At 39.4% G+C, this 12961-nt stretch overlaps 1 protein-coding gene across 4 annotated transcripts in view; it reads right to left on the reverse strand.

The window, feature by feature from the left end:
• Nucleotides 1-1993: 1993 nt before the first annotated feature.
• Nucleotides 1994-12961, reverse strand: part of LOC137123608 (E3 ubiquitin-protein ligase SMURF2-like) — a 56637-nt gene continuing 45669 nt past the window's right edge. For all 4 annotated transcript variants that reach the window (XM_067497616.1, XM_067497615.1, XM_067497619.1 and 1 more), the window contains exons 12-20: nucleotides 10743-10956; nucleotides 8333-8436; nucleotides 8078-8192; nucleotides 7491-7669; nucleotides 6756-6893; nucleotides 6484-6604; nucleotides 6173-6374; nucleotides 5274-5349; nucleotides 1994-5157 (exon numbers count right to left, since the gene is read on the reverse strand). In XM_067497616.1, the coding sequence (XP_067353717.1) occupies nucleotides 5058-5157; nucleotides 5274-5349; nucleotides 6173-6374; nucleotides 6484-6604; nucleotides 6756-6893; nucleotides 7491-7669; nucleotides 8078-8192; nucleotides 8333-8436; nucleotides 10743-10956 (1249 nt within the window). In that variant the 3' untranslated portion in view covers nucleotides 1994-5057. The remainder of the gene's footprint in view (nucleotides 5158-5273; nucleotides 5350-6172; nucleotides 6375-6483; nucleotides 6605-6755; nucleotides 6894-7490; nucleotides 7670-8077; nucleotides 8193-8332; nucleotides 8437-10742; nucleotides 10957-12961) is intronic.

Here is a 12961-nt window from a genome sequence, read left to right on the forward strand (position 1 = left end):
CCATGTGTCAGATAACACTACACCGTATCATTACAATGGCAAAACAGAAAAAACAGCGTTGGGTATTTTTTATTACGCGTCTAACAATAAACAACAGTAATACTATTTGACGGGGGCAAACCAGGTACCCGCCTGTCCATCGGAAACCTCATAAATCTCTGAAGCATCTACACAGCTGGAGATTAGTAGCCTCTTTTTTCAGTTTTCGTTCTTTCGTACCTAGGTTTGCTATGTAGATTCAATTTACAATTAAGAATGGTAATTATATATTTATTAAAAATAAGAAAGAGACAAAACAGTAGGCTATATGTTATGGCTTTTAAGTTATACTGTAAGGTTTTCTCCAGTGTACCTGTATGAACAATGATAGAAACATTTTTTAAGGTTTCTGCATATCTGGAAAGATTATTGGGATATATGCTATGTAGGTATAAAGTTTATTGATAGAATAGTAGACCTTACATTTTGATTGACTTTGGAAACAGTTACCTTAGGTTTTTCTTGCTACTACCTCCTGAGGACCAAGGAACATTTTAGAATTTTTACAGATCATATATGCAGAGAATCATCATGTAGAAATCTTATTTCCGTGTAACATAATTAGTTCTAAAGGTTTTGATTAACACCTTCACTTAATGTAAACCCCTGATTACCTCAAGTTGCTCGTCCTACCTACTGAATCTTTTTTTTTTCCACTTCGTTTGCTGTAAACATGATTTCTTACAAATCAAAATCATAAATTTTGTAGAAGGAATAAAAAGACAGAAAAGCATATTGTACTATAAAACATAATGCTGTGGTGTCCAAACAGCATAGTTTTATTGCTCAGCTTTCTGCAAGGGTACAAGAAGTTTGTTACTTTGCTTCTTAATTGTCCGTATGTACAGGTGTCAGTTACAAGCTCATAGAGCAGCTCATGTGAAAAACTATGAACATATACAGTATACTGTAATAATAAATACAGAAACAGAATAAAAAGAAATTAAACATGGTGCAGTACTGTTTGTGCTGAATTCAATCAAAAGCAATTTACACACACACACAGTATACACTTAACTGTATATTTGTACTTCAAAGTGGGGTGAGCTTGTTGTGAAATTCTAATCAATTAATCCATCAATATAACTTGAGTTTTCGACTCAATTTATCCAGTTATGAAATCTATAAGAGTGAACAAAAATATCTTTCCATCATAGGTGTTCAGACCTTGATAAAATGAACAACCAGCAAAATTGTAAAATAAGTCTGACCACTTAGGCTTTGATTTCCCTTTTGTCTGGAGACAATCAAACCCTGCAACCTCTGCAGTTAGACTGAACCAGCCAGAAAACTTAACAATAAAACGTAATAAAGAGCAGTGGACAAACATATGTGCATATCAAGAACATGTGTTTATGTTTATACGTTATCTACATGATAAAAATCAGTCCATTAACTATTTGGTAAATAGAAGGAAGTGTCTGATTATAACTTGGAACAGTATGCATCAGTGTTGGGCAGTAACGCATTACTAGTAAGGCGGTAATGATTTTTTTTCTTGGTAAAGACTAGTGTAGGATTACAATTCTCAAATGTAATGTTATTACAGTTACTAATCCAAGTAGCACAACATTACTATGTTACCTATACAGTACTTTATTTTTGTCCTAATGAGCGATTTTATGACACCTCAGCTAGCCAAACAGTTTAACCCAGAAGACCGGATTTTTTTTTTGTATGTGTGTGTGGGTGGTATCTTTGTTAAAGATGCAAAGCTCATTAGAAATATCCAGGAGCAACCATTACAATGTGTCACACATAAATATGTCTGCTAGCTAACTTGAGAAATAATATGCTGTGATGGAAGCAAGCACTTTGGTTAGGGTTAGAAAAACATCATGATAAATACATTGTGTTTGTCATGGTTTACATTTTCTCCTACAGGCCAGACCATAGATGTCTTCTTACCTTAACCATGTGCTGTGAGCATCTGAACATATTCATAAAAAGTATAATGATGGAGTCAGACAAGCTGGATTTTTACTGCAAGATCTGACTTTTTGGGAGATAAGAAATAGACTGTACTTTGTCTGGGAACATTTTATTCACAAAATAACTAACTACATGTCTGGCATTTACGTAAAATGTCAATATATCCTTGTGTTGTTAACAGAAAACTTAATCTGGCTGCTATTATATATTCCTACCAAAACAACAATACTTTAGATATACTAAAACGTATTTTTTAGGATACAGGGATGACAGTTGACACCTGGACAGCTAACAGCAAAAGGTATTTTGAGTTCAATGGATCAACCTTAAGCATGTAAACGAGGTGGACATACAAACAATGCTGTTAGTTTCACACAGACTCATTAACTGTTTAGCAAAGTCGTAGCTGCTGTTAAAGACAATGCTTTAATTTCATATACCTGTTGTAGGTCTAAATACATTACACATTATTTCTTCCAGGGCCAGCAATATAGTAATCTAATGAGCAAAGTATCTTATTACACTTCATACTGTTTTATAATAGTAAAAAATTACTACTCCTCCTGAGTAACTTGCCCAACACTTGTATGCATAGTGTGTGCAAAAAATATGTAATGCATTTCTTTTCTGCCTCTGAGTCATGTTATTAAAAAAAAAGAAAAAAATGCAGTTTTTTTGGAGTATTAACTGTCAGCTTACAAACTAATGCAGGCAGGATACATATACAAAAAAAGGACATTTAACTGATTTTTCCAAGTCAAAACATTTTCAAACAGTAATAATTATGCAAATAAATAGGTGTCATCTCTTCAGCATCCATTCATGCAAAGAGTTTTACTGTGAGGAGGATCATGTGATAGAGATGCTCCTGTTGCATTTCTGGTTTTCAGTGAAATTTCATTTTGGTTGAACACTTTCACTGTGTAGCACCCAGGAGTTCAGCAGCCGCTAAACACCAACGTTATTAGCTCTGAGGATATGTTGCCATCAACAGTAATCAGTCTTTTTCTCCCTTTTAAAGATTCATGTTGCAAACAGACTGCTCCTGTGCATATGAAATAATATTTCCATTTGTCCTCTTAGGTATTCAGTGATGTTACCGATCTACAGAGCTGCAAATTTTTCTTGTTCTCCTATAGAAGTATGTGTGTGGTAAAAGGTGAGTCAACAGCTTTCAGCTTGTTCCTTCAGGGGTCGGCACAGCCGAACATGTTCCACACCGTGATTTGGCATGAGTTTTTACACCGGATGCCCTTCCTGCTGCAACCCTCCCATTTTATCCGGGCTTGGAATGGGCACCAAGGTGGCCCTTGGTGGCTGGGTGGGGCCACACCTGGTGGGGTGGGATTCAAACCGGCTGCCTTCTGCATCCCAATCCAATGCTTTAACACTGAGCCAACAGGCCCCTATTGTGGTAAAAAGTGAAAGTATTTGACCAAAAGAAAATCTCACTTTAAATGTCCAGGTTGTAAATTCTCAAGAAAGGCTTAAAGACATGTATCCAAAATATTGTTTCCTTTACACCCAGTTTTACCCCTACTCACATATAAGCCTGATAAATGTAACAAAACAAGACAAAAAAAAAAGGTCAACTTCACCTGAGAAGAGGTCTGTGACAGACACCAACATGCTTGCCTTACAACTGAACAGAAAGAACAAGCAACGATATACAAAATAGCTATGTATTTGTACATATATACTCAAATTACAAGTGTATAGATACTTTGTACTCTGTATATTTTACTGTAGTTGTATAGCAAATAAAATGATACATTTTTATTTTTTTAAACATGAAGGAATCACTCCTGCCATCACTGCTCAGTTTGTAAAGTGCACTAAAGTGGCAAGAGAGAAGCAAAAACCTCTTTAAACTGATGCAATTGAAAACAGACATATGACTTGAAAGGTCTGGTCCCACAGACACTTGTGCCCATTTCATGTATGATCTGACAGGAAGTGGGTTTGAGAGTTTTTAAAAAAATGCATAATTGTAACACCTGAAGATAAATATGTGAATTAAAGAAAAGGATAGTAAACCAGGCTCAAACTGTCAGGTTCAACCAGTTTGCAGCGACATATACAGGATACTGTGCTAATAGAGCTGCAGGGGAACAAAATTACAGTCGGTCTCCTTTCTAGGATACAAACGTACACTTGTATACACATGCAGGAACATGTTTAAAAGAGCTGTGGACACAGTTTGCAGCGATTGATGGAAAAATTATGATTCATGCGTTCTTTACACCACAGTCACAACGACCACAAGCTCAACTCAAAAATGCACAAAACATCAGACCTGCAGCGAATCCAAGAAATCCATTGCAAAATGGTATGTTTAGCACCCAAATTATATGGTTTTACAGATACAAAATAACTGCTGAATGTGAATGACATCAGCTACCAAAATGTCCAAAAGATGATACATAGCATTTTGTAATGAAACCCCTTAGAAGAATCGATGCATTTCACTGAGGTACAATTTATCTGTGGTGCTCCTATAAGACAAAGCACACCAAGACCGCAGCTCTGAGGACTGGAAGTTGTACTGATTGAGGGTAAGATGGCTACAACGGGCAAGATATGGCTACCTGCAATGGTAAAGATTCAGTAGCATGACAAGTTTGTTTCAATCGAATTGTTCTCAAATGCATCAGAGGAACACTTGGTAGTATACTGAACTGTATGATGATAATCGGCTTCCTGATTTGGTTAGATTTAAATTGAGCTGACCACGCAGTGCAGGTCTTTTCACAGTTTATTTTCCTAACTACAAAGAGAACAGAGCAAAACCCTGTCCATTTACAATGACGATACAAAACAGGTGTTGAAAATGCTCCAGCTCATAATTTGCCCTCTTTCACTTTAACCACACACACACACACACACACACAAAAAAAAGACGGGGTGACTCTAGCAGCTGTTCATAAATGTGTTGATAAGAGAAGAATGTGGTGAGAGAAAAGGAAGACTGCATGGTGGTCTACGACACAGGCCCTCGAGGAGCCTGTCAATGAGTCGCAGTGACAAGATTAGTTTATCAGAGTCCTCACAATATGTTCACGCACAAACACACTTAGCAATGTGTCTCATTCCACTGCAAAGCCACAGGTCTCCTCGATCGCTGTCAGCAGCTTGTCGTACAGCTTGTCATAGCTCTCGTATGGTGGAATGTCAATCCGATTGAAGCTGGAGAGAACACAGAGATATTGAGCCCATACGAATGAAGCTACAAGACTGAAAGGTACTGTGTTTTTTTATTATCAGGGCAAAATAGAAATTGTGTCTGTAGATGTGACATTCACCAGGTATGGGCTTTGGGAAGATTATTGGTGTTGGCATCAATCTGATGAATGGTGAAGAGTCTGGGCCCAGCAGCACCTGCAGTCAAAACACAAACAGGTGCAGTTTAGTATCTAACTGTACAGTTAAGTTACCAAACTCAGAAATCCAAGTAAAAGACCTGGTAATACTAGAAACGGAAAATCACAGGCCAGCTCACAATACAATCACAATTTTCTGACCACTTTTTTGACAACTAGCGATTATGTGACACATTTATCCATCCATCTATTGTCTTAACCACTTATCCTGTTCACGGTTGTGGGGCTGGAGCATATCCCAGCTGTCACTGGGCAAGAGGTGGGTATACTCTGGACAGGTCACCTGTCTCTCTCAGGGCCAACACCAAGAGACAACCAATTTGGAGTCACCAGTTAACCTAACATGTATGCCTTTGGTCTGTGGAGGAAGCACAGCGAGAACATACAAACTCCACCCAGAAAGGCTGCAGCCAACAGGTAGATTTGAACCAAGGGCCTTCTAGCTGTGAGGTGAAAGCGCTAACCTCGCTAATGTACGTGTATATAATTTATAATACACATATACAGAACATCTGTTTCATAAAATAAGTGCAATAAGAGTTTGACTAAAATGTCCTGGGTTAAGATAAGAGGAAACCACGGGCGCATCTTTGCTAGTACAATAATCTTGTTTTCTGTAAATATATAAATTAGCCTAAGCTTTAACTTGATGGGATATGGAGCCTTTTTAAAACAACGTGCCCACATTTCCCCTGATGACACCGGTACCATATGAGGTCCATTGTATCAGTCTCATGGACTGCTTTTACACACACACACACACACACACACACACACACACACACACACACACACACACACACACAGAGTCAGCTAGGTACCCTGTAATGCTTTGAAGCCTTGCAGTGGGACTCTGGAAGAGCCAGTAACAAACTGCAGTAGCCGGGCCCTTCTCTCCTCATCAAATGACTCCACAGCTTTCCAAAACCACTTGACGATGTTGCTGTCAGGGGTGCAGTGCTTAAGGCGGGTGTTGGACTTCCAGTCCGAGATATCAATCTTTCCCAGGCCACACACTATCAGCTGAAAGCAGACAGGGAGACTTTAATATTAATATACATTTACCTTTAGGCACTGAATACAGTGTATACCACAAATTACTAAATTCATTTGTGGCAGTCTTCAGCTGTACCTCCAATTCCTTCTCATCAAAGGCTTTGAGCAGATGTTGGGGAATAACCTCATTGAAACCTTTCTGCAGGGCCAGAAACTGAGCTTCAATACCATGCAGGAAACGCCAATTCACATACAACCTGCAGAGAACAAGACAGTATCTGTCAGTTTGAAGTACTGCAAAATACCGATTCATCACCATGACTAGACTGCTTCAGAAAATGTGTGTGAAAATCAAACGTAGCTGCTTGTCATGTGTTGCAGTCTTATGTGTGTCATCCTTCTCCATACCTGACATACTCCTTCTTGGTGTCCTCTGTAACGGGGATACTTTTGCCGTTGGGCTTGAGTTCATGTTGGATGATTTCACCATAGGCATTGTGCTCCACACAAAAAGTGTGGTCCAGGACACCGGTGATGTCATTGTCCCTGAGCAGAGAATAAGGACAGTGCATAATAATAGGCATCAGCTCTTGACTGTAGGAAAACAAAATACAACTGTAGGCATTTGCAAGTGACATCACTAGCAAAGTATAGTGCTCATTGTTTACTGGGATTTTAGCTACAGTTGAGCTGTTGTAATTTGTTTTAATTGCACTTGAAATGAAACTTTTTCTAACTTTAACCTCACATGATCATGGTCAGGAATTACTACCCAAAAGATATTAAGAACAGATTAACATTATTCTAAGTATAAAGTTTTAGGTTTATTAGAATAAAATGCCCTCATGACTGCATTGTGCCATTAGTGGAGTAAACTAGGATGGATGATAATTTTTGAGATCAGACATTCACTGAACTGGCAGCAGAGGGCGCCATAGTCATTTGTTTGTTTTTTGCAAAAAGTATTTCTATGTGTGGGAGCATCTGATTTAACTGTGCTTGTGCTGTATATTGTATTTTTTTTAGCATTTTCTTTCTTTAAATCTTTATTTAAATCTGCACCTGTTAAAGCCACATTTCTGTTTTGTACGATTAGAAAAACAGCATTACCACAAAAACATAATGTGGCAATAACAATCTTACAGAATCCAGACAAGGCTGTTGTGGAGGTCAGGGTCAACAGACTCCATATCTTCCAGTGTGATCGGCTTCCCCAGTAGCTGTTTGTAGAAGGGCAGAGTGAAGCCTCCATCAATGTAGTGGCCATGGAACACTGCCATGCCCATTATACGACCCACAAAGTGGAAGTACGACAGGTGCTCCTGCAGGGTGAGCCAGGGGAATGGATATGAAGACTTTTACTCCACGTACTGCAGCTACATATCTTTTAACACAAGTCATGGATGCTTTTTGTTCCTGCCATAATGTTAACATTTCCAGCCTGATGTTACTTTTTAAACAATAACAGAGCATCAGGCAAACCCATAATAATAATACTGTGAAAAGAAGTCAACACAGAAAATTGTTATTTGTTGTGACATGGTGATAATCTCTGCTAATGTGCTTTTACAGGTTTTCTGATCCTATCAAGATTTTCTCATGATACACAAGCAGCATCTTTGTAAATACTCTATTTTTTAAAAAGTACTTATTTTCTTTGTATCAGATGATCTAGTGGATACATTTTTTTATTGGGACATTTTGATCACAGAAAACTAAACTGTTCCTACTGGGTTTACAGCAGAGTCAGGATTAATTTGTAGAGTATAGATGTCATCTCTGGAGTACTGGAACAGGCCGTAGTAAGGGTTCAGCATCTCATGGGACAGCAGGTATAACCATTCCCTAACACACACACACACACACACACACACACACACACACACACACACACACACACACAGTTGCCAGATAATGCTAAAGCAAACATGCATAGGTGTTGCTATCATTTAAAACCATATAAACACAGACATATAATGAATTACCTTGCGACCCCTCCATAGTCCAGTCCTTCTTCTCCTCTGAATTTAATCATCAGTCTTTTCCAGAGATCCTTTGGACGCATCTTCATCACCTGTCGGTATGACTCCTATAATTCAGCACAGAAAGAAAACTTAATATTGTGCATTACACAAAAAGACTGACATTAATATCAGGCATCCACACAATAATGCTGTTTCCTTTCATGAATGGAAAAATAAGAGCTCTGAAACTTTGCTGGTGTGTGTGTGTGTGTGTGTGTGTGTGTGTGTGTGTGTGTGTGTGTGTGTGTGTGTGTGTGTGTGTGTGTGTGTGTGTAACATTTACAACATAAATGGGACCTCTTATGGGACCAACACACACCTTCACATATACCAGGTACTCATGATGTGTGAGACACAAATGCAACTATGAAGGTTAACATGAAGAAATTGATATATTCAATGGGCAATGTCAATTAATTTCTTTTTTTAAATCAAGGATTTGTAGGCAGGAAACGCATTGGTACAATGTCACAGAAGCTTATTTCTCAACATTATTGACAATTAGGATAAATGCTAAATCCTCCCGATAGTCTGAAAAGACTTTAAATACAGACTGAATCAACAGATCTTCTAGAGAAATCAGAATCTAGTACCAGTAGTACGTCTACCCAGGGGAGCAAATGGTGAGAAGTGACCTGAACGCACACCCAGTCTCGGAATGCCGATATAGTCAGGATGGGTTTCTGCTATTAATATAAATAACACTATACTTTATAAATTCTGTGAAAAAACAAATTATTACTTTGAACTTCATAATTCTAACTATCTCTCTCTCAACAGACCCCTCCCTATTAACAGTTACACAAATAGTTTAGAGTGCAGTGCAGTTTTTTCTTTTTACATTACACAACTCAACTCTCTGTCTGCCACAATACACAAGCTCTTGCCATAGCTGCAGCTCTGCTACCAGCTGTGTGAAACAGCTGGGCTGCAAAGACCAGAATGCTTTAGAATGCTTCTAAACAAACACAGTCAAACTATTTATTTGGTTCTGTTAGTGCAGGATTTGAAGGTTTCAATATTCAAATTATGGGGTGATAATAATTCAGGCAAAGTCTCTTCAATCGCAAACCAGGCTGCAGGCAAAGGCTGAGACAAAGGTATATGTCCGGCTCATGAACATGTTGGTAAGGCACAAAAATGTATATACTGTGAAAAACATTTATTAGTACTATTAATGACTGAAGGTATAAGCATTTCAGATACTGTGTTTGTGTTAATTACATGTGGCGAAGAACATGTGGGATTAGGAGGTCCCATCCTAAGCACTATAAGCATATACACATACTGAGTGTGCTAAACTGCAGTGCTGGGCTGTGCATGAAAACCTTGAGTGCATCTGCAGAGCTGGTTTTCACACTTAACGCTCCCCTTCCACAGCTGTCACATCTATGGGGGATGAAGTCATATTTTTCATTGCTCAACTTGTAGTTATGAAGTTATGTCTGGCCTCAAATACTTGCCACTGCTGCCTTAGCTCCATCCCTCATCTGCTACTTCCCCCTCCCCATCTCTTTAGCTGCTGAAATCATCCAGAAGGAATGCCTTTGCTTTGGTAGAACAAATGAGAGCAAGGAAAAGACAGACAGAGAAGGAGAAGAAAGAAATGGAGAAATTGTTCTCAGTGGTGTTGTGAAAGCCCTTCTGTTCTGCTTTTCCCTGGAAATCATAAAAGCAGTTCTGAGTACTGGTTCTATGGTGCCCTGGGCCCTTTTCTGGCAAATGTTCTAAATGAGATGAAAACAATGCCAGTACAATGCTACAGACCTGCCTGCACTATTGTTTTCAGCAACATTTAGGTGTTTGTGTGTGATTGAAATACTTTGTATGCCAGATGATGAATTTTATAAACACATACACAATACAAACACTTAATAAATTTCTGTGTTGGTTTGAATTTATTTCTGTGCCCTTTAAATGTTTCTGTTTATTATTTGAGGCAATTCAATTGTAGGTTAGAGTGTTATATTAATGAACACAACGGGAGTTTTTCCTCTCCACTGTTGCCTAGGGCTTGCTCAAAGGGGAATTGTTGGGTTCTCTCTATACATCTTTATAGTCTTGACTTTATTCTGTAAAGTGCCTTGAGATGACTTTGTTGTGAACTGGCGCTATATGAATAAAGTTGAATTGAATTGAACATCACTATTGTTTTTAAGACAAGAATGTGCAATGCTAAAGTTGAGCATGCCAGTAAAATTCCATTTCAGGTGCATGATGGTTCTTAATCTGTGAATCTAGTGTTTGGTTTCATTTTGCAAATAAGGCAGCATTAGGACAAACAACCAATTGCATTGTTGTACTGTCTATGTGTGTCAGTGTGTGAACAGAGGATCCTTCATTCAGGTGTGTATTATTATTGTGTTTTTACCTCAAATATCTCTTCACGGCAGACCTCGATGCGGCAGTGGCCAGCCTGGGGTTGTTGCTGAGAAAGCTCCTGTCGCAGAATCTTCAGCTTCTGCACCAGATCTCTCTTGTATTTGGGCACAGTCAGACACTCTGCTTCTTCAGGTAACTGTGCCGGGGACAAAGCTTGCTGAGGGGCCCCAGGAACACCTTGGTCTTTCAACTGAGTAGGATGACTGGAGTCATGAGATGTGAGATGAACAGTCAGGAGGGATGCAGGGGGAGAAGAGCAAGGAATGTATGAGATGAGTGGTATGAAAGAGGGACAAATTACAGAAGACTCATATGTTAGTATAATTCATAATTTATCTAAAAGTGTTTTAACAGTTTATACTGAGCTGCCGTTCCAAAGGGCATTTCGCATTGTGGGTATTACAACTCTTAAGTGGTCATAGGATATTGGTTTTAATACACTGCTTTCACTCCTGTGGAGGCAGCAGACATATACAAAGACAGAAGAAAAAGGGATGTGTCCTGTAGGGAATTCCCCAGCCCCTCCACCTCAAATATCCTCTGAACTGCTGAACTAGGGAGTTTTGTAAGAAATTCCGTCTCTAACCCTACCCTCGTCACTCCTCTCAAAGCAAAGAGTCCTAGATAGAGTGCTAAGCCTCGAGTAAATCTGATCCAGATCTGTGGACAGGCTGGGACTTTGACCAGACGTTTGGTAAATATCACCACCAGGAAGAACAGAGTGGGATATAAACCCAGTGTAATCAGAGAGAGGGAGACACACACACACACACACACACACACACACACACACACACACACACACACACTGAAGGGGAAAAAAAGAGAATGAAGAAAATATACAAAAGGAGATTAGTATGAGAGTTGCTGGTGCCACTCCTCCATCACACATTTCTCTGCATGTGTAACATTTTTAAAATTTATCCTAAATTATCACAACAGTTGTCTCTCAGCTCTTTGCATCCCTAGACATTGCTCCTCTCTGAGGCCTCCATCAGCTGATTGTCAAGGTTGATTCCTGGAAGGCATCCTTGCCAACCACCAACCACGACTGGAACTTCCATCATCCAACCACTAAAGCTGCCACCCTTCCTCATACTTCGAGGTAAAGGGGGAAAAAACCCAAGCTGTCTGTAAGTGTCCGGTCTTTTTTCTGTCAGCGTGACACTAAAGATGTTGTTCTCTGGCCTACAAATGATGTTCTGGTAAATGCACAATCCAGCCACTGCTCTCAATTCATCTTTGCCTGGACAAAGTGCAGCCTTGTTTTGCAAGTTTGGAACAACAAGTGTGGGGAAGGGTGTGAACAACGAAGCATGCCTGTCACACAGATTCAGCATATTTTCTAAGAAAAGATGAGATACACTCTTGGCAAAGGTGAGCCACGTCAGTTCAAGTCCTGTGGTGATGGTGGTAAGATGCCTGGGTGGGCCTAGAAAAAATATAATCCATCTCTCCCTTCAACAGGACAGCAGCACTCATTTTCCTGTGAGAAGACGCTGAGCCAGCAGAAGACTTTAAAAGAAGCTACTGTCGTCCGCTGGGAGTAGAGTGTCAAGGCTGCTTTGGGCAAACAAAGGCGGCACACCAGGTTATAAAGGAAAGGAGAGGCCTTCTAAGGTAGCAGCACATAGCCACCCACTTATTCCAACACTTGTTTTACCCTTGGGTTCTCTGGCTGAGTGGGTTGAAAAAGGCCTCTATTTGGGCTTTCCAAACTAAACGGGTGCAGTGTTTCGCTAGCCATTCCCTGTATAATCAAGTCCACTGCTATTTATTTTATTGGCAGGAGCTGGGGCTCCTAGGATGTCAAAGAAAGGGTAAGACTGCAGCAGAGCAGCCCTGAAAACCACTTTAGGAAGGAGGATGGGAAGAAAAGATGGCTTAAAACAAAATGCAACAAGTTGCTATTGGCTGGGAGCCCCAAGTACCATATAATAATGCATAATTTCAGTGGACTTGTAATTTTTTTCCAAGGACTCTGTAATTAAAAATGTGTTTCAACATAGTTCATTGTCTTTGGTTTCCAAATTGGGCAAGCTCTGCATATAACAGCAAACATAGAAAATACAAGCATAGAAAAAGTGATATTCTGCACAAGCCAAAAAAACGGTAAAGATCCTACTGCTGTAAAAGCTCACCTAAAATCAGTGATTCGGGAGAAATCTAAACTCATAAGTTTCATGTAAGAGCCAGAGGATTTTATAC

Source organism: Channa argus, chromosome 3, assembly GCF_033026475.1.
Source record: "Channa argus isolate prfri chromosome 3, Channa argus male v1.0, whole genome shotgun sequence".
Classification (NCBI taxonomy): Eukaryota; Metazoa; Chordata; class Actinopteri; order Anabantiformes; family Channidae; genus Channa; species Channa argus.